The sequence below is a fragment of the Carlito syrichta genome, unplaced genomic scaffold, assembly GCF_000164805.1.
Source record: "Carlito syrichta isolate Samal-C Ts95f unplaced genomic scaffold, Tarsius_syrichta-2.0.1 Scaffold301634, whole genome shotgun sequence".
Lineage (NCBI taxonomy): Eukaryota > Metazoa > Chordata > Mammalia > Primates > Tarsiidae > Carlito > Carlito syrichta.
The window spans coordinates 48,535-70,400 of record NW_007245730.1 but is presented as its reverse complement, the minus strand read 5'-3'; the positions used below and the strand labels follow the sequence as shown (position 1 = coordinate 70,400).

The following is a 21,866-nucleotide window of genomic DNA, read 5'->3' as shown; positions in this document are numbered from 1 at the left end:
GGCTGCGGTGGCCGGGAGCGGCCAATGCACTCCAGTCTGGGCGACAGAGTGAGACTCTGACTCAAAAAAAAAAACAAAACAAAAAAACAAAACAAAACAAACACTGTGCCCTACAGTACTTTTCAATAAAAGCTCTATGTGATTAGCAGGAGATAGCATGGTAAGAACACAGAACTAAGGTTCAACATACTTGCGTTTTGGATTTTAGACTATGAGCAACTCTGTTAACCTTTGAGAACACACTTCAGTCTCTTGCAGCCTATTTTTCCTCCTTGTAAAAAAAGTTTTATGAATCTATAATCAATACCTGCACTCGCCAATTAGGAATTAATATATTTCAAAAATCTTAATCTTTTAAAATTAATAGTCTTACTAAATATATATTTCTGAAATGTATACTTCAGTTTTTTAAAACTATAACAATGCTGGGATCTTAGTAGGTACCTAATAAAGTGACTGAAATAAATTTTTTAAAGTTTCAATATCAGTTTCTATAGTTAATATTTACACAAACCAAAACAATACACTCTAAAAACCATGCCTTATTAGGTTGTGCTCTGAAGTGAACCAATATGTGATAGTACCTTAGCTTTTGGAGTGGCTTTAATTGTCCATATGCAATCAACTGCTTGGCCAGGTTTCGTTTTCTCTTCTTGTTCTACCTGACTAGAACGTACTATTCCATCAGCTCCTGAGAGCTCAAACTGGCAATCTAGAAAGAATAAATGAATGATGTTCAAAGAAAAATAAGACTGATCAAAAACGTCATGAGGAAAAGGTGGCAATATACTAAACCTGGAATGGGATTTAAAATACCTCCTAGGTAAGTAAAGTCTGGATCTGTAACAGAAAAAGAAGAAAGTAATTGGTATTGAGATAATTACTTTAAAACTTAACACTTAAGTTACCTCAAACGCTACATTAATTGAAGGTAAGAGAAGCTTTCATTAATGTAGACTACACATCACTGGTCATTTATGAGCTCACTTATGGAATCAACATTTATTTAATAATATTTATACTTTTGATCACAGCATAAATTAATAATTTATGCTACTTGAAAACTCACATCAGCTGTCAAAAATAGTAGCTATCCCACTGACAGTTGAATGGACAAATATACATGTTTATAATGTATATATAATAACAGAATATTATTTAGCCTTAAAAACAAATGAAATTATTTTTTGCTGAATTGTATTAACATTTGTCTTCTATGCTTTTGCTTAAAGGTATGAGGGGGACCCAAAAAAACCCTGGAATTATCTTTTGGAGGGCAGGCCTCTTTGCAGTACACCCAGAATGTTCTTCCAGATCAAATGGTGAACCAAAGTTTTTAATCTAGAAGTCTTGAAAAAGTTGCTTCATAATTTGCAGAAATGTCCTGAGTTGTGGCAAACAGGTGACTGGTTCTTCCATCATGACAACGCACTTGCCCACATCATGCTGAGTGTTCAGCAGTTTTTTACCAAAACCAGCATAACACCAGTGCCCCGCCTTCCTTATTCACTGAATCTCGCCCTGAGTCACTTTTTTTGTTTCCCCAGATGAAAAAAGTCCTCAAAGGGAAATTTTTGTCGATGTGGAAAAGGTGAGACAAAAAAAGGTATCAAAATCGAAAAGTTCAGAAACTGTTTTGAGCAATGGCAAAAGCATCTTGATAGGCATATTGCATCAAACTGAGATTACTTTGAAAGTAACTGAAGTTTAAACATGTAAGAATAAATACTCAGTTTTTTATAAATAAATTCCAGTTTTTTGGGTCCCCCCTTGTATAGTGGTGATGACTGTATAATACTGTGAATGTCCTTTATGCCATTAAATTGTACACTTAAAAATGGTTAAAGGATACATTTTATGTTATATACTTTTTATCACAATAAAAATAAGTTTTTAGATTGTACAAACAGTGTCTTAAAAAACTATTTGAAAGTTCAGATAGGACCTGTACATACCAAACTGTCAGAATAAAAAAAGTTACTGGTTAGTCTATAATGTCTCAGAATCCTTGGCCTAGAAACTAGGCCTATTTCAAAACAGTTTATGGTATGTAACTGGATGCTCAATTTTTGTTAAAATCATTCTTTAATTCCAGACACTTTAGGAAGTTACCAAATTACATATTTTATTTTATTTTTATTTTTTTATTTTTTGAGTTGGGGTCTCACTGTCGCCCAGACTGGAGTACAGTGGCCACTCCCGGCCACCGCAGCCTCAACCTGCTGGGCTCCAGCGATCCTTCCGCCTCAGCCTTCCAAGTAGCCGGAATTACAGGCATGTGCTACCACGCCCGGCTGATTTTTTGATTTATTGTAGAGATGAGGTCTCGCTGCCCAGGCGGGTCTCGAACCCGTAGGCTCAGGCAATCCACTCACCTCAGCCTCCCAAAGGCGCGGGATTACAGGCTGAGCCACATATTTTAAAAAGTGCAAGAAATTAGCTTGATTTGGAATGCATCTCAGAGACTGTTCATTTTAACCCTTTGAACTCGGATATCCCCTCTGAGGGAACATAGAGAGATTGCTGGTGATTATACAGAACTTATGCTAGAACAAAATTTTCAAAAATGTATGTTTCCTTGAAGTTTTCCATTCAAATTGCATGAAAAAGCAAATAAAGAGATGGAATATATACTGAGATATGATCAATTGGTTGAGAAGTGGTTTTCAGGAATCACGAGTGTGTCCTTCCACATCTTCGAACAAAAGACTGGACATATTATCAATGTGGAAGGAAGAAAACGAGACTGCATTGTCTGCTCAAATAGAAAAACACAGGTGGAAGACATCAAACAAATTACTACTGTATAACATATACTGATGAACCTGCAATGCATGTCAGTGACTGTCTCACATGTTATCATGTTAGAAAAATATGATATGAAATTTTAATTTTTTTGTCATAAATAAATAAGTTCCTCAATGTCCAAAATTCTACTATAAGCCAAATATCATTACAATAAAATAACTGGTTCCAACACTATAGTATTTAATATGAAGTGATTTTGTTTTTCACTCTTTTGTAAAAAAGTGAGGTTGAGTTGCTGGTAGGTGATCTGCAAGATGTCTCTGAGTGCAAAGGGTGAACTTAATCAACCAAATCTATCCTTACTTAAAAGGGGACAATCAATGGACACTTCAGCTACTCTGAAGAGAAATGCTGAAGAGAAACTTAAATCTTAAATAGCATCATGGGGAAGTCATGGGAACCATATGGGAAATTAATCAGCATTTTTCATATGTAGTCAAGAATTCTGGATATTTCATAAGTGCATTAACATTTCCAAAATTATCCCAGTTACTTCCAGAAAGTAACAATCCATTAAGAGCCTTTGCTTCCCTGTTTCACAATAATGAAAACATGGACCCAACCTAGGTGCTTATCAACAGTGGATTGGATAAAGAAAATGTAGCATACATACATCACGAACTACTACACAGCCATAAGAAAGAACAAAATCATGTCCTTTATAGCAACACAGATACAGTTGGAGGCCATTATCTTAAGCAAATTAATGCAGAAACAGAAACTGAATACTGCATGTTCTCGCTCATAAGTGGGAGATAAAACACGGGGTACATAAAAACATAAAGATGGGAACAAGAGACACTGGGGACTCCTGAAAGGGGGAGGGAAGGAGAGAGGGGGGGCAAAGGTAAAAAAACTATCTATGGGGGTAGCATTTTCACTATTTGGGTGACAGGTTCAACAGAAGCCCAAACCTCACCATCACGCAATATACCACCAGTGTAACAAACCTGTACATGTACCTCCTGAATCTAAAATAAAATAAAAATAAATTAAGAAAAATAAAATGATAAAAAGAACCTCTGCTTCCATAAATATCAATAGCTTACAAAATATCATTTAAAAAAATACAAATTTCCCAACCATTGTTAATAGGTTTCTTCCAGATTTACCAACCCCAACAAAATGTATTTTATAAACATGAATTTAAGTAGCAGGAGATACAGCCATACTTAGGTAATTATGCATTGTCTATTTATTTTGACATGTATTAGTTTTCTTTCTTTTAGTGGTAAAATTATGGAATCCTCATTCACATTATTTTTTTACAAAAAGCTTTTCTCCAGTGTGACCTTATCTACATTATAAAGGCAACCATGACAGAGTAGGAAGTGTTGCCTGGATAACTGCAATCAAGTCCTGGATTTGTCATTATATGATTTAAGAAAATCACTTAATCTCTGACTCAGTTTCCTCATCTATAAAATGACATTACATAATCCTCCTGACATTAGTCATTAGCATAAAATTAAACATAATTTATATAGAAACTGTGAAGCACTATAAAATGCAAACACAAGGCAATAAAGTCTAAAATTCCTAAGCACTTTTAAAAATAAGAGACAGAATCTTGCTCTGTCACCCAGGCTGGGTGCAGTGCCACCATCATAGCTCACTGCACTCTCACCTAGGCTCAAGTGCCTCCTGGCTTCAGCCTCTTGAATAATTAGGATGATAGGTGCTGTACTTTTTAATTTTTTTGTAGAGATGAGGTCTTGCTATGTTGTGCAGGCTGGTCTCAAATTCCTGGCCTCCCAAAGCGCTAGGATTATAAGTGTGAGCCACCATGCTCAGCTTGTAAGCATTTTATTATACTTTGTCTATATTTAAGCCATATAAAGTTATATACATAAGCCATATTAAGTTGCACTCATGATACATGAAACTAGTAGAGGAAAAAAAAAAAACAACTAGTCTCCAAAGTAAGCATCTTTACATATAAAGTTGGCTGCCTCTGTTTTTAATATTTAAAAACATTATTCAAATGAGAGCATTGTTTTCACATCTTTTTTCATTCAAGTAGTCCAAACTTATGTGCAAAGATCAGATTCATGTTAGATTCTGTAATGGTGTCTTTATGACTTTAAAGTATCAATTACTTCAGCTAGTTGATTTAGGTAATAAAAATAAAATACCTAGCCAATCTAATCAGATCAGTTTTTTTGATATAAACTACTTGTTCTCAAACTTCCGTGAACTATGTTGTAAGGCAGAATCCTGTGTATCACAGCTAGTCATCTTTCTTTTCCCTGCCATTTTCAAAAAACAGCTCCCTAGCTACTACTTTTTAATTGTGGTAAACTATACTTAATCACTGACCACGTTAACCATTTTTAAGTGTACAATTTAGTATCAAGCATATTTACAATGTTGTACAACTATTACACTCTCGATTTTCAGAATTTTTATCATCCCAAGCTGAAACTCTATACCTATTAAATAGCCCTTGATAACCACCATTCTACTTTCTGTTTCTATGAATTTGATGGCTCCAAATACCTTATACAAGTTGAATCATACAATATTTGTCCTTTTGTGTCTAGCTTATTTCACTTAGCATAATATATCTTTAAAATTTTTTTATTTTAAAGATGAGGGATACAATTTAGGGTTAGGTATACAAATGGTCATTGTACAGGTAAAGTTTAGGCCTTACTTTGGTACCCTCTTCATCTGGTTTGAGACCAGGTACCCTTATTGATGAGGTGTACCCCACCCCTGGCAGTTTTCCACTACTGTCAGTCCCTTTCTTGTAGTAATTTGATAATCGTTCAGGGTCTGCTTATGAGTGAGAACATGTGGTACTCAGTTCTTTTGTTTTTGTGATAAATCACTGAGTATGACAGACTCTAAATCCATCCAAGTTGCTACAAAGTTCATAATTTTGTCCTTCTTTATGGCAGGATAATATTTCATTGTGTATATATACACCACATTTTTTTTCCAGTCCACTTTCTTTTTTTAAAAAAATGATTTATTTAAAGATGTGGGGTATAATTCAGGGTTGGGTATACAAATGTTCATTATGCAAGTACCCTTGCTGATGAGGTGTGCCCTCTCCCTCAGCAGTTTGTCACTACTGCCAATCCCTTTCTTATAGTATTATGATAATTGTTCAAGGTCTGCTTATGAGTGAGAACCTGTGGTACTCAGTTCTTTTTTCTGTGACAGATCACTCAGTATTAAAGACTCTAAGTCCATCCAAGTTGCTGTGAAATTCATAATTTTGTCCTTCTTTATGGCTGCATAATACTCCAATGTGTATATGTACATTTTTTTTTTTATCCAGTCCACTTTTGATGGGCAGCACAGTTGGTTCCATATTTTTGCTATTGTGAATAATGCTGCAATAAACATGCATGTGCAGGTATCTTTTTCATGGAGTGATCTGATTTCCTCCAGGTATATTCCCATAAGGGGGATTGCTGGGTCATATGAAAGGTCAATTTTTAGATCTTTTAGGAATCGCCACACTGTTTTCCACAGAGATTGTATTAGCTTACACTCCCACCAACAGTGTACAAGTGTTCCCTTTTCCCCGCAACCTCTAAAGCATCTGTAGATTGAGTTATTGATGATGGCCATCCTGACTGGAGTTAGTATCTCAGTGTGGTTTTAATTTGCTTTTCTTTGATGATTAGTGAGGCTAAGCAATTTTTCATGTATCTGTTGGCTGCTATATATCTTCTTTGAAACATGTCTACTCATGTCTTTTGCCCACTTTTTAATAGGACTGTTTGCTTTTTTATTTTCAATGTTTGAGTTCCTTGTACATCCTAGATGTTAGGCCTTTGTCAGATATACAGTTGGCAAATATTTTTTCTCAGTCTGTGAGCTGTCTCCCCACTCTCTTGATGGTTTCTTTGGTTTTTCAGAATCTTGTCAGTTTGATAAGGTCCCACTTGTCTATCTTTCTCTCGTGGCACGGGCATTTGGGGTTTTGATCAGGAACTGGTTACCAGTTCCAATTCCTATGAGGGTATCTCCTGCATTGTCTGAAGTTTTTATAGTTTGAGGTTTTATGTTTAGGTCTTTGGTCCATTTATAGTTGATTTTTGTATATGGTGATAGGTATGGGTCTTGTTTTAATCAGCATAATGTTTTAAGGCTCATCCAAGTTGTACCATGTGTCAGAATTTACTCAAATGAGTTAACTCATGTCCATACAAAACCTACACATGAATATTATCAGCAGTTTTATTTATAATTGCTAAAAGTTGGAAGCAATCAAGATGTCCTTCAAAAGAATGGATGAATAAACTGTGGTATACCCAGACAATGAAATACTACTCAGTGCTAAAAAGAAATGAGCTATCAAGTCACAAAAAGACACAGAGGAACAGCATATGCATACTGATAAGTGCAAGAAGCCAATCTGAAAAGACTACATACTGTATGATTCATTACTTGACATTCCAGAAAAAGCCAAACTATGAAAACAGTGAAGATCAGTGGTTGCCAGAGGTTTGGGAAGAGGAAGGGATGAATAGGTGGAGCACAGGAAATAGTCTATGTAGTGAAACTGTTCTGTATGATACTATCTTGGTGAATACATGTCCTTACACATTTGTCAAAACCCAAGGAATATACAATACAAAGAGTGAACCTTAGTGTAAACTATGGACTTTGGGTGATAATGATGTGTCAGTGTTGGTTATTCAGTTGTAGCAAATGTATCACTCTGGTGCAAGATGTTGATGGTAGGGAAGGCAGGAAGTATATGGTAATTCTACCTCCTATTAAATTTTGCTGCAAACCAAAAACTGTTCTAAAAAAATAGTCTACTAGACAACTTTTACTTTTTGAAAATGTTATCCTTTTGACATTGGGCAGATAAATATGGAAACAAAACTTAAAAATTTACAGATGTTTAGTGATAAGAGAAAAAAAGATTATTTATATTTTCCAGGCAGAAAACTGATAATAAAGGTATATATTTTATAGCATAATCTTAGTTTGTAAAATAAACAAAATAAATAGAAATACAAAAACATCTGAAAGACAGCAAAATAAGAAAGTCTTAGTGAAAAAAATCTGAAAGAATACAATTTTAACAATGATTTTATATAGAGTGGTAGGATTATGGGTATTTTATTTTCATTTAAATATGTTTTAATTTCTTCCAGTTAACAAATTTCTTACATGAAAAAATAAATAAAAGCATTGTATTACTCTTTCATTTTATTAATTTTAAGCTCTTTGTAGACAGGAACAAGCACAACTTTGGTATTTCTATATCAGGGATGTGTACACTTTTAGATTGGCTAGGGTGTTATAGTTCTCTACATGTTCTCATCATGTTCTTACCAACTGAGGGAGAAGGTTAAGACAGTGTGGTAAGCTGACAGTGTAGTGGGCTAAACAGTAGCCCCCACCAAATATATCCATGTCAAAATCCCCATAACCTGTGAATATTACCTTGTACGGTTAAAAAAAAAAAAATTACATTATAAGGCAAGCAATGTCATTAAATTAAGGATCTTGGAAAGATTAGAAAGAAATGTGAAGATAGAGGCAAATACTAAGGCAGCTGCTAGAAGCTAGAAGAGGCAAATAACCGATTTTCTCCTAGAGTTCCTCAAGGGAGTGAGGCTCTGAATGATTTTGGACTTTTGGCCTCCAGAACTGTGAGAAAATAAATTTCTGTTGTTTTAAGTGGCCACATTTCTGGTAATTAGTTATGGCAGTGTGAAGATACTAATACAGCAGGCATTTGCATTTTACTAGTGGCAAACTTTAAGTATCACTCTGTGCTTAATGGTCTTACAGCTATTAGGTGGCAGAGAAAGAATTCAAACCCAGATCTTTTATATCCAAGTACAGGGCAGTACTCTTTTCATTGCTTGATATTTTCTAGAGCATTTATTCAATTGAGTGGTTAATTTAATCAATTCAATGAGAAAAACTTGACAAAATAACTTTTGGGGGAATTCTGAAAACAAGACAATTTGTTGAATTATCTTTAAAAAATATATTTATTTTGATGTTGGCCTTCAGTATATGCTACAAAACAGAAAGAAATCTAAGAAAAAAATGTGACACCATAACTCAAGTGTTATGATTCTATTTCCAACTTTTATTAAGTTTTTAATTTGTTCACAGACTAATTTCCCTTTGGTCTTCCTAATTTCTTTAAAGTTTTAATTTGTTAAACTTGGCCAGATTAATCTCTTTCTAACTTTAAGATTCTAAAATCAGAGTAAGATATCCAACCAATTAAAAGATAACTTATTCCTTACCTGGAATAAATGAGTATTTTGCTCGAAATCCCAGTCCTTCAAGCTCTTCATCAGAACTAAACTTAATCCACATGAATCTCCCTGTTGATCTAATTAATGGAGGGCTTTTCACACCACAGTAACGATCTATAAGAGGAGAGAAACCAAATGGCCCATCTCGAACTTCCAAGTGATCAAACCGACATTCAAATGATGGTTCTATGTAATAATGTTCATCAAAGGTCAACTCTATTCTTTGACGTGGAGCAGCTGGAAAATAAGAGTAAGCAAATCAGGGCAACACAAACAAGAAAGAATATAAATGCACTGACACAAATAAGAAAAGCAAAACAATCACTCTGTTACTGCTTCATAAATGAGGATCATAATGAGAATTGTTATATATAAAAGATGTTATAAATGCTACATTTTATGTTAATAATAATTTTACTCTATAGGACATTGGTAATCTTTCCCTTTGGCATATGCTATTTATTAAATGAGGTAAATATGCTTGCTTACAATTGGAAAGTCAAAAACTAAAGCCTATTTAATTCATGAGATACAAGGTATCATAATGCATAAGAAAGTAAAGAGGAGAAACTAAAGGAGCTCACTAATTTGGCCAAAAATTTGCATAAAGCCAGAAGTTTCTTAACAGAGAAGTTCTTCATATATACTGATGCACATAGTTGAATTATAACTTAAGAGATTTAAAATTCTTATAAAATTTCAACTATTATTTTGTCAATGTATTCAACATTCAGTAATATTTATCATTACTTCAGTTTAATTCAAATGCATGTTTAAATTTTGTTCAAATTGGTTTAAACAGAATGTTTTATCAATGCATTTAATTTTACAATAAAGTAAAAATCATACAATAACAGAGAGAAATTGGTCAAATACCTTCCAAAATGTAGATACACTCCTTGTTTGGTGGATATGAATCAGGATAATTTGGTGAAGCAAAATGGCCTCCATTGCTGGTTCGGACCCAAATGCCACACTGGGTGGCAGGAATGTGCTTGATTCCAATATTTTGCCCATCTTAGGGAAAAAACAGCATTTAAAACACTAACTCCAGCAAAAGAGAATATCATTCTTCTCCCCCCCACAACTTTTCAAACAATTGCCCACTCTGTGCTACATATATAAAATGTCGTAAGAACCACCGCCAAATTTAGCACAACAAATTGGATACAGCTGAAGTGAAAAAGAGGTAAGCTAGCATGCTGGGCTTGCTGGAAAACCTTGCTGCTAAAGGACAAGCCTGCTGTGTAAGAGGACAGGGAAACAAACTGCTTATATGTAGTTCTCATGTGGGAGAATGTAGCCAATGGTAAAATTCAATAAAATTCAGTTCTGCCAATAAAAGGAACCCAGGAGTTAATCTCTGATATGGCATACTATGTTTAGTTTAACACAACAGTCAAGTAAGATTCAAAGATTACAGAGGGATTTCAATAAAAGATTGTAGACTCAACACATGCATTTAGCTCTGCAACCTCCTCAAAATTCCACTTAAGCAACAATAAAAAAAATTTAAGGGCATAAATCCAAAAGTACAAGGGGGTAGATACAGTATTAGCAACTGGCAGTACTTTGAAGTGGGGTGAGGGGTGGCATGCGAAAAACATGAGGCTAGTTAAAAGTCTGTGTAGAATCAATCTGATTTGCAATACTCTTGACAAATCTAGGTTAGCTGCTGTTATATCACTATATCAGAAAACCGGAGATTATTTCTTTGGAGAGGGTAAAACAACAGGGCTACTGGACTCGGGACACCATGCCCAGCTAAGGATGAAAATGCCAACCTGAAAACAGGAAGATTAGTAAATGTTAACATACTAGATGATACTCCCAGTCTTGTCTCCCACTGAACTCTCCATAGGCCTCCTGGTCAGATGCAGAGCCTTTAAGGAGGAAATGGAGAGTCTTCTCTGGGAAATCTGAACAGCCCTAAGAAAGGCTCAACAATGCTGACTCAGGGGTCCTTCAGTGTCAGGTCAGTCAACAGTGAGGGCCACAGTAAACAGTGTCCTTACCTACATATGCATATAGTTGACGGTCAGCTTTTTATTTTATTTTAATTTTTTTTGGGTGGAGTCTGTCACCCAGGCTGCAGTGCAGTGGCATGCTCATGGCAACTGCAGCCTTGACCTGCTGGGCTCAGGTGATCCTTCCGCTTCAGTCTTCCAAGTAGCTAGAACTACAGACGTGCACCACCAAGCCTGGTGGATTTTTTGGGATTTATTGTAGAGATGAGGTCTCACCAAGTTGCCCGGGCTGCTCTTGAACCCCTGGGCTCAGGCAATCCTCTCACCTTGGCCTCCCAAAGACTTGAGCCACCATGCCTGGCCAATGGTTAGTTCTTAGTGCCCCTCTTACAATATAAACAGACATTCAAGGATCGCAAGACATTTGAGGAAAATATCTAATATAAAAAACAGATCAAGAGAAAAGCAACTCTGAGAAAATAATGATCATGTAAGAAAAAAATATATATATTTTTGAGTTGGAGTCTCACTCTGTCACCCAGACTGGAGTGCAGTGGCCGCTCCCGGCCACCGCAGCCTTGACCTGCTAGACTCTGGCGATCCTTCCACCTCAGCCTTCCAAGCAGCTGGAACTACAGGCGCGCGCTACCATGCCCGGCTAACTTTTTGATTTATTGTAGAGATGAGGTCTCACCAAGTTGCCCAGGCGGGTCTTGAACCTGCAGGCTCAGGCAATCCACTCACCTCAGCCTCCCAAGGCGTGGGATTACAGGCTGAGCCACCGAGCCAGGCTAAGAAAAATATTTTTAAAAATTACAACAAAAAACAAACTATCCTTTAATATCTCAGAGAGAGAAAAACAAGTAAATCCATAAAATAAGAACAAAGATATTCTAAAAAAAAGAATACGCAGAAAAAATTTTTTAAAAGCTTCCAAAAATTAGATGAAATTTAAAAATTAGTGGGTCAGCAACATGGTCCTGGGCCACATGTGACCTGCTGCCTGCTGTAAATATAATTTTACTGGAATATATGCACAACATAATAGAAGAGCTGAATGGTTGCCCTAGAGACTTTACGGTGTAATAGCCTTAAATACTTACTACTTAACCCTTTACAGAAAAAAGTTTTCTAATTTCTGGATTAGAAGATAAAATGGAGGAAGTCTCTGAGAACATGGAGCAAAAAGAGAGATGGAAAATAGAAAGGATAAAAGCAAAAACAAGAGGGCCATACCAAACAACTGGAATTCCTGAAAAGACAGAACAGAGAAAACAGAGGAATGAAAATTTTGAAAATTAAACAAACAAACAAACAAAAAAACAAAAAAAAAAAAAGAAAAAGAAAAATGTTCTAAATCCAAATACAAAATTAACATTGAAATAGTTCAATGAGTGACTTCATGTAAATCTCGAATAGTGATTTAACCAGAATTGTGATATAACTATACTTAGGAGAGCGGTACAAATGGAAAGTTACAAAACACTCATATGTAGATGGGGGTGGACAGTGGGAGCATGAAAGAGCTAAGTTCTCATCTTCCATGGTGAGAAATCAATAGTTAATGTCTAAAACTAAAATAACCAGAGTAGCAGTATACATGTTATCTAGACGTGTATGAAAGGAAATGCCAAGATAATCTGCTGAAAGAATGATTATTTCCATGAAGCAGGAAAAGATGGGGGACTGATTTTTCCTAATCAGTTTTTTAGAATACTTCTTTTTTTATCATGTGTATGTATAACTTTGATAAAAATAAATAATGTTAGTCTGGAAATGTACTAAACTGACATGAAAATGTGGCTGAAAAAAAATCACACTAGCTAATCTTTCACAAATCAGGACAACCAAAATAGTACCAAAAGGCTTTGAGTAGAAATTGATAGAAATGTTTTACTTGTTTATAGTGGAAAAGGGGAACTTTATTTTTGCTTAGTGATAAAGTATAAGTTGCATTTAATTTTTGGACATAATCCACAGCATGCTAGCAGCTACCAGTGAAGCCAATTTTTAAAATTTATCAGGGCAAGACTTTATGTTGACAGTTTACTTTAGTTAACTGCAGCTGAACCCAATTAAATTGAAGCTGATATGTTGACAGAAAGTCTTAGGTCATGGAAACACCCCACATGAAAATAGTACTCAGAAGTCACAATCCTTTTAAATTTGCCAGCCACTGTCCTGACCATGCAATAAGCAATCACCAGAAGTACTTTACCTTGAGTCTTTTGGGCCACAGCGATCCCTTCCACTACCAGTATTGTTATTAACAACACTAGAGAAATAACAGAAAAGATAAGCTATGAAAATGAGTCTATACTACATAGTATTAACGTAATAAGAAAAATAAGATGACAAAAAAGAACTAAAAAATCACTATTTCACTAATTAACATGAACTCTGAAGATCTTTAAGTGTTACCGTTATGTTCTGCTTTACTATTTGATCCTTAAGACAAACCAAGAAAAGACAAGTCGTTGTGCTTATTTACATAAGCACTAATGATATATGGCATTCAAAATATTTTAAAACTTAATAGGTTTTTAAAAAACACTAAGACTTTTCCAGTTCTAACTATTCCTGTATTTATTATGCTTCATTTCAGAGTTCTGCAACGTGTTATGCCAGAGAAAGTTCAATTAGATTATCTGACATGGGAGAACATTCATAATAAAGATAGAAGTAAGGGGCAGCAGTCCCCTAGAAATCAACTCAAACTGTTTTCTAGTTCTGCAGCACTAGGCTGTGTTCTGTGTTACAAAAGCTAACCATATTTAGACACCGAAGCAATTTTGTCCAAGTAGAACATTTCTGAGACCCAATCAACAGCATACCGAATTGTTTTATGTATGTGTTTTGAAGATTTTAAGAACATTTTTATGAATGATGCATTCTCTCTTTCAATGGAAACCATACTACCAGCCTGCTCCAAATTGCTGTGTTACCTGGAGTTATTCATTCAGTGAATATGCACTTTAGAAATTAGATGAATCTAGGTTGGGGTTCATGTTTGTTTTGTGAATCAGATGTGAGGCCTTTTCAGCTCAGTTACTTATTTGTAAAATGGCGATGCTGTACAAATTGCATCAACCTTGTTGTAATGAAGATTAAATGAGATGATGTGCATATAGCACTTTTTATGTGTCAGGCATTCCACTAAAGAAGGGATAAAGGACAAACTGGCATCTGCAGGGAGCCAATCTATTGTCAAAGACATCTACAATGCAAGGTAAAAAGGAGTTTAACAGAGACATGCAGAAAGCATAATGGAGGCACAGAGAAAGGAACCACGATTCTGCCAGAGATAAAGGGGAATATGAGAAAGGCTTCAGAAAAAACAAAACAAAACAAAAAAAGACATATTCTGGGCCACAGAGCCCAGGAGAAGGAGAAAGAGCTTAAAACAAAAGGATGGAGGCGTGAACACAAATCTATAGCAGGTTTTAGGGAGCTCTGAGTAACACAGCATGATTAGCATGTGGAGGGAAATAGTGGTATAGCAGGTCAGACAAAAGCAGGATGAGCAGCCATAAAAGAGAGAGAAATCAGGCCCTTCGAAGCATCATGGATGGAGCTGGAGATCATTGCCCTAAGTAAACTGACTCAGAAACAGAAAACCAAATACTACATGTTCTCACTCATATATGGGAGTTAAATGGTCACAAATGGAAATAATAGATACTGGGGACACCAATAAAGGGGGAGGGAAAGGGAGTCTGGATTCAGAAATTACCTGCGGGGCACAATGTTCGCTATCTGGGAAATGGGCCACCTGAGACCCAATCCCCACCTCTACACAATATGTCTATGTAATGAATACTCATGTCGTACCCCCTAAATCTAAAGTAATTTTTTTTTAAGCAGAAAAAAACAGGATGATTGTAAAAAGTCTTGCTGGATGCAGTGGCTCATGTTTGTAATCCCAGCACTGTGGGAGGCTGAAGCAAGAGAACTGCTTGAGCCTAGGCGTTCAAGAGTAGCCTAGGCAACAGAGGAAGACCTTGTCTCCACAAAAAAAAAAAAAAAAAAAAAAAATTTAGCCCGGGCAGGGTGGCACATGCCTGTAGTCCTAGCTACTCAGGAAGTTGGAGGCTGAGGCAGAAGGATCACCTGAGCCCAGAAGGTTGAGGGTGTGGTGAGCCATGATTGTGCCACTGCACTCCAGCCTGGGTGACAAAGTAAGACTGATTCTAAAAATAAAAGTCTTGAATACCAGGATAAAAAGTTTGAACTACAATGAGGAGTGTCTGCAGGATTTTAAACAAGAGTGACATGGTTACATCTGTGTTTCAGACCAATAATCCTAATGGTTGTATGGAGCCTTAGCTTTTAATGAAAAGAGAGATCATTAAGATACAAAGATGATAATGTCTTGAAGCAGAGCAGAGGCAGTGGAAATGGAAAAGAGCGGGGATAAAAGACATGATTCATTTGTCAAGTACAACCAGTAACTTATAGAATGTCAGGGCCGAGGGAGATGGAGGTATTGAGTTTGCCAGTGAAAGTGACTAGTAGTCATACCCCTGTCCACCCAACAGCACATACTGAGTATCTACTACCCAGTCACCAATGTACAAAAATAAGATATAACCCTTGCCATTCACTTTACATCTTAAAATCGAATTATTTGACCTCTTCATCTTTGGTTTCTTGCATCCTTGCTGACCTCAGTTTCCTCTGTCTTCTCACAATAACTTTAATTTCCCTTTTCCCTTTCTTTGGTTGTTGGTAGTATTGAAGATTCATGTTATGTAGGAACAATCTTTCCTTCAAACTCTTCACATATTTACAATGGATATGGAGTCTTGAAATTTTTTTTTAAGCAGAAGATTTATGATAAAAAATAAAACCCAGAATAATATTAGATATTTGATAATTTAGCAAATAACACATTCATTGTATCAATTTACAAAGCATATCATTCAGATGATACACAACTGGTCAAAACTTTGTGTTCTGCATACTTTCCTCCTGAATCACAGGTATAACTATTCACCAGTTTTCATATTAATAATTCAGTTTATAAGTAAGGTAACCATATGAAGGCAGCAGACAGAACAAGAAAACAAACTGAAAAAAAGAAACAGTACAACTGTGAAAAAAAAGATAAATTGTGCCAGAAAAATTATGACATAGAATTACAAATTTTAAAAAATGGGTGCAGTGGCTTACACTTGTAATTGCTGTACTGGGAAACCAAGGCAGGTGGATTGCTTGAGCCCAAGAACTCAAGACCAGCCTGGGCAACATAGCAAGTCCTTGTCTCTACAAAAAAAATCCAAACAATTAGTCCGGTGTGGTGGCATGGCCCTATAGTCCCAGTTACTTGGGAGGGTGAGGCAGAAGGATTGCCTGAACCCAGGAATTTGAGGCTACAATGTGCTGTGATCATGTCACTCCAGTTTGGGTAAGAGTGAGATTCCAACTTAAAAAAGAAAATTGGCTATATAAAATAGCTGCTTTATGAAATTTGCACCGAATACACATGTAAGGTAGAACAATCATATTGAAAATAAAGTTGCAATACTAAATAACCTATTATATTCTTTTCAACTTTATTTAGAGGGGTGCTCATGATTTTTTCCCCCAAATAATTACTAGCTATTCTTAACTTAATCAACCAGATGAGCTGTATAGCTGAATAAAAATATGACATATAAAGAATATGGCAAATCTACACAGCAATTAGGGTTAGAAAGACTTACTGATATATTTTTTGGTGATACAGTTGTGACTATTAATCGATTTTAAATTCTGAATCATTATAAACAGTTTCCCGAGTTGTATAACAGATCTCTGTACTTTGCTGGCATTATAGTTTATCTGAGATATTAAAACAAATTCCATTAATACTAAACACTGGAATTACTGAGAACATGAAGCAGTTCTTTGTTGCTTTTTTATCTTCAGCCATAATCTAAGTGCCATCGTTCCTCTTCCTCTTACCAAAAGCATCAATAATTTCTCAAATCCAGAAACACCTCACACTCAGAATTAAAAGATAATGGACATATGGAGACATCAATTCTCAAAGGTAGAAACCCACACCAAAATAAAAATTCTAAACTCTATAATCATGTAATCTGATTATACAGAGAACTGCTTGTGATTTGATGCTTGGAAAAGGTAGTGCCTATCATCTATGCTGTTAGTTCTGGTTCTAGAGTTTAATTTAGGGCTTGTAATAACATGTCTACAGACATGACCTAAAATGAAGTCACTCAAATTATAAAAATAGGTGCTATTCAAGATGTTAAACAAAAATCCTCAGAGCCACTCCCTGTATTCCATCTCTTTTCACCCTGAATCACTGTTGTTTTAGCTCTAAGCAGAGAATTTTGTTCCCCAGGTCTTCCAGTTTATATTTCCATTATAAAATATCAAAGTCACAGTTATTCTTTTCACTGTTACTTAATAGTGGCAATTCTGGCCAATGCAATAAATACTGGAAAGAAGACAAAATTATTATTTATTGATATTCTTATTTGAAACCTAGAAACCCCAAGAGATTTGAAAAATTATGACATCTATTAAGAGAAGAAGGTAAAACTAAGATAAATCGAATAAATAAGTAAATAAATAATTTGAATAAAATTTATTTTGGGGTAGCAAAACAATGTTTGCAAAGGTGCTAAGTCTTTCCAATGTCATATACTTAATATTTTAATTAAAATCTTAGTGGTTTCTGTCTGGACTTTATAAAATGTTTCTAAGGCTCATCTTAAAGCCTTTTTTACATCAGCCAAGGGAAATTTAGTAATAACATAAAATACATAAAAATAATAAACTTATTGTAAAGCTACAATAATTAAAAATTGTAGCAATAGCAAAGGAAGAAACAGATGATCTGTTAGACGGATGGAGCAACTCATTGTGTAACAGGTAGTGAGTCAATTCCTGGGGGCAATGAACCAAATAAACATGGTCCTTATTCCCCAGGAGAGTACAGATAAGGACATGAAAGAAAAAGTTCAGAAATATATATATATATATATATATAACCAAACATCTATTATGATGAAGGGATGGATTTAATAAATGGTTCTGAAATCATATGTCAATTCTTTGAAAAAAATAGATTCCTCTTCAAGCTAACAAAATAAATACTAGATTGGAAAAAAAGGTAAATTATGAATTTATTTTTAGATGAAGAGCACTTTCACTCACTAAAGACAGAAGCAAAAAAAAACACAAACTACAAATAACTGTGAAAAAACAGATTAGATCATTGGAAAAATGTGCCAAAACAAGAAAACAAAACAAAACAAAAATTAGCTATACAAAACAACAACAAAAAAAATAGGTTCTAGTTTGGTCAGGTAATAGGAAACTGACAGATTCCTATACTTCCATCAGACGGTAAATCTGCAAAATATTTTGGAAGTAAATCTGGTAATATGTATTAAGGCTTAAAAGTGTACAAATTCTACCCAGTAATTTTATTTCCAGGGATGGGAACTAAATCTGTGGTTCTCTAATTTTAATGTGCATCATAATGTCTTAAGGGCTTATTAAAATCACACATGTGGGGCACACTTTCAGAGGTTCTGATCCAATAGAGTCTGGGGTTGGGCTTGAAAATCTGCATTTTAACAAATTCTCTAGTGACGTGGAAGTTGCTGGACCCGAGACAATACTTTGAGGGCCATTCAATAGGAGAATGACAGTTTACTGAAAGAAAGATAAGGAGGCCATCTTTTTTCTGTCTTGGTGGTGGCAGGAGAAAAGTTTGGACCAATACCAACTGGGCAGGGCAGTGGTGGGCAAAAAGGAACTGAGTCAGTTCTGGAAATGTTAAAACTTGAGGTGAATGCTCTACTACCAGTTCTTTTTTTTTTTGAGTTGGAGTCACACTCTGTCGCCCAGACTGGAGTGCAGTGGCCGCTCCCAGCCACCGCAGCCTCGACCTGCTGGGTTCCAGTGATCCTTCCGCCTCAGCCTTCCAAGTAGCCGGAATTACAGGCATGTGCTACCATGCCCGGATGGTTTTTTGATTTATTGTAGAGATGAGATCTCGCTGCTCAGGCGTCTCGAACCCATGGGCTCAGGCAATCCACTCACTTCGGCCTCCCAAAGGCGCGGGATTACAGGCTGAGCCACCGAGCCTGGCTACTACCAGTTCTTATAATGCCCCTAACAAATACTTCTCGTTTCTGAGCATCTGCACTTGCCAGAGATCTCTTTGCTTCTACAAAAGTATACTGTCCAAAGCTGAGTGTGTGTCTGTGTCCCTGCTACTTGGTAAGCTGAGGCAGAAGGACCTCCTGAACCCAGTAGTTGGAGGCTGCAGTGAGCTATGATCACACCTCTGTACTCCAACTTGGGTGGCACAGTGAGAACCTGTCTCTAAAAAAAAAAAGTACACTGTCTAAAACCTGCCGTTCCATTTCTGTGACTATTCAATAGCTCTCTATCTCTGTCTGGTTTTGTTGCTTAAACTGATTTTGCACACTTCTATAATGTTAGCATTAAGTTTGGCATGAGTAATGGAAATACCTAAACTAACAGTTTAAAACAAGAGAAATATGTTTCTGTCACACAAACTGGAGATGAGGCAAGGGCTACAGTGAAGACTATATCATTACCAAGGACCTAAGCTCCTTCTATCTTATTATTCAGCTGTGTGTGACTTTTATTTGCAAAGTCAACTTAAGGTCCAAGGTGGATGCTGAAATGCTAGCTATTCATTATAACTTCACTATGGCCTACCAAGCCTGCATTCTAGTCAGCGAGAATGAAGACTTGAAAACGTCTTCCCCATGTTTAAAAACACTTGCCCAACATCTACAACTGTCTGAAAGTAAAAAGTTTATTTAATTTTTATTTTCCCCCAATAGAAGCTACGATCAAAATTAAAAGTTTAAGCAACAAAAACGCTTCCCTTAAGTTGCATACATCATTTTTTACTTAGATCTAAACTGGCTAGACTTCGTTATATGGCCACACCTAATCCTAAGGGAACCTGGGAGATAGAGTCTTTATTTTGGACAACTGAGTGATTTGTAACTGTCAGAGACTTACTGATAAAGAGTTACATGGATATTTGAAGACAACTGCCAGTTTCGGCCACAGCCCTCTATAGTCTATTGTATACAGAGCAGTGATCTTTTCAAACTATAAATCAGATCACATAGTAGTCATTCATAAAATCTTCCAGTGGAGTTCCATCATATTTAGAATGAATCCATACTCCCTACTCTGACTTCCAAGGCTCCATGTGATCTGGAACCTGAGTACCTCTCTGGCCTCCTATTGCTCTCTATGGAAACATAGGCCTTCTTCCCATTACTTTAACACATCAAGCTAATTTTTGCCTTAGGGACTAGCTACGCCTTCTGCCTAGAATCTCTTTGGATGGCTGGTTGCTTCCCATCTCCGGTGTTGTGAGGCTTCCCCAATGTCTAAATAAACTCTATAATTTTCTCCTTCATCTTGCCTTATTTTCATGATTACTTATATGGGGTTTTTTTGGGAGGGGGTTGTTTATTGTCTGTCTCTTCTTACTAGAAAGGACCTTGTCTGTCTGATTCACTGATGCATCTCCAGTGCCTAAAACAGCAATCAACATGGATGAGATGAATACATGAAGTGACTGAGCATGACTTCGAGTACATCTTCTGTGTGACCACAAGACATAGTACAGTAACTGACAAGTCACATCTTGGTTAAGAGCAGCCACATCTATGAACTAGCTTCCTTTTAGTTAAGCACAAACCAAGGGGTGGGAAAATAATTGAGGTTTTCTCCCCCCCCCCTTCTTCGGGTACTCTGTCACTATTCTTATTTTCCTCAATCTGGATCAGTTTACCTTTCTTAGTAATTAAATGTGTCTCTTCCTAAGCCTTGTGTTTTAAGCATCTAAGTAGTAAAAACAAGGCTTTTATAGAATCTAACACAAGATGTTAGAACCTAACAACAACCTAGCCAGTCTCTCTGCTCATGACTACTTTCTGTAATGAAAGCAGAATGGAGTTCAGTTAGAGTCCACTGACAACCTGACATAGCAGTGACTTGTTTTTGATAAACTATGTTCCAAAGAACAAAAAAAGCATCAAAATTTAATCAAAGTCAATCTTACTTTATTAGTTAAGAAAGAAGATGGATGGTGAACTTTGGGATCACTCCAGCCTACATATGCTAATCACACTGCCAATCACTTTTTAAAGAAAATAGTTAACTGCAGAAATGCTTTCTCTTTTCTGCAGAATGTGACAAACTCCTTGCTAGTCAAGTTGTTCTGAGATGGCGGTTCTGTATGCTCTACTTTATTTTATTTATTTATTTTTGAGTTGGAGTCTCACTGTCGCCCAGACTGGAATGCAGTGGCCGTTCCTGGCCACTGCAGCCTCGACCTGCTGGGCTCTGGCGAGCCTTCTGCCTCAGCCTTCCAAGTAGCCGGAATTACAGGTGTGCGCTACCACACCTGGTTGATTTTTTGATTTATTGTAGAGATGAGGTCTCCCCAAGTTGCTCAGGCGGGTCTCGAAACCACGGGCTCAGGCAATCCATTCACCTCAGCCTCCCAAAGGCGCGGGATTACAGGCTGAGCCACCGAGCCTGGCTTGTATGCTCTACTTTAATTATAGACTAGTCCTTCTACCACATCCACAGCATCTGCCATAATTGAACACAATCAGGTTCTATCTGAAAGAGTACCTGGTATCTTCTAGTGCTGTAATTTCCAATACCCTAGGCATATTTAAACTAGCATAAAAAGAACTGAACTTTCAGATTAGTTACCTGTAATTTTATTTTATTTTTATTTTTTTTGAGTTGGAGTCTCACTGTGTCGCCCAGACTGGAGTGCAGTGGCCGCTCCCGGCCACCGCAGCCTCGACCT

The 21,866-nt window shown here is 36.4% G+C and overlaps 1 protein-coding gene across 4 annotated transcripts in view; it reads right to left on the bottom strand.

The window, feature by feature from the left end:
• Positions 1 to 18,675, bottom strand: part of NETO2 (neuropilin and tolloid like 2) — a 53,958-nt gene extending 35,283 nt beyond the window's left edge. Inside the window, exons 1-6 of one of the 4 annotated variants that reach the window (XM_021710894.1) lie at positions 18,664 to 18,675; positions 13,245 to 13,326; positions 9,936 to 10,076; positions 9,048 to 9,296; positions 796 to 840; positions 585 to 712 (exon numbers count right to left, since the gene is read on the bottom strand). In XM_021710894.1, the coding sequence (XP_021566569.1) occupies positions 585 to 712; positions 796 to 840; positions 9,048 to 9,296; positions 9,936 to 10,076; positions 13,245 to 13,326; positions 18,664 to 18,675 (657 nt within the window). Of the gene's footprint in view, positions 1 to 584; positions 713 to 795; positions 841 to 9,047; positions 9,297 to 9,935; positions 10,077 to 13,244; positions 13,327 to 18,663 lie in introns of those variants that run through there. The other 3 variants (XM_021710895.1, XM_008055011.1, XM_008055012.1) reach the window with 3 other exon arrangements.
• Between the last annotated feature and the right edge of the window lie 3,191 nt (positions 18,676 to 21,866).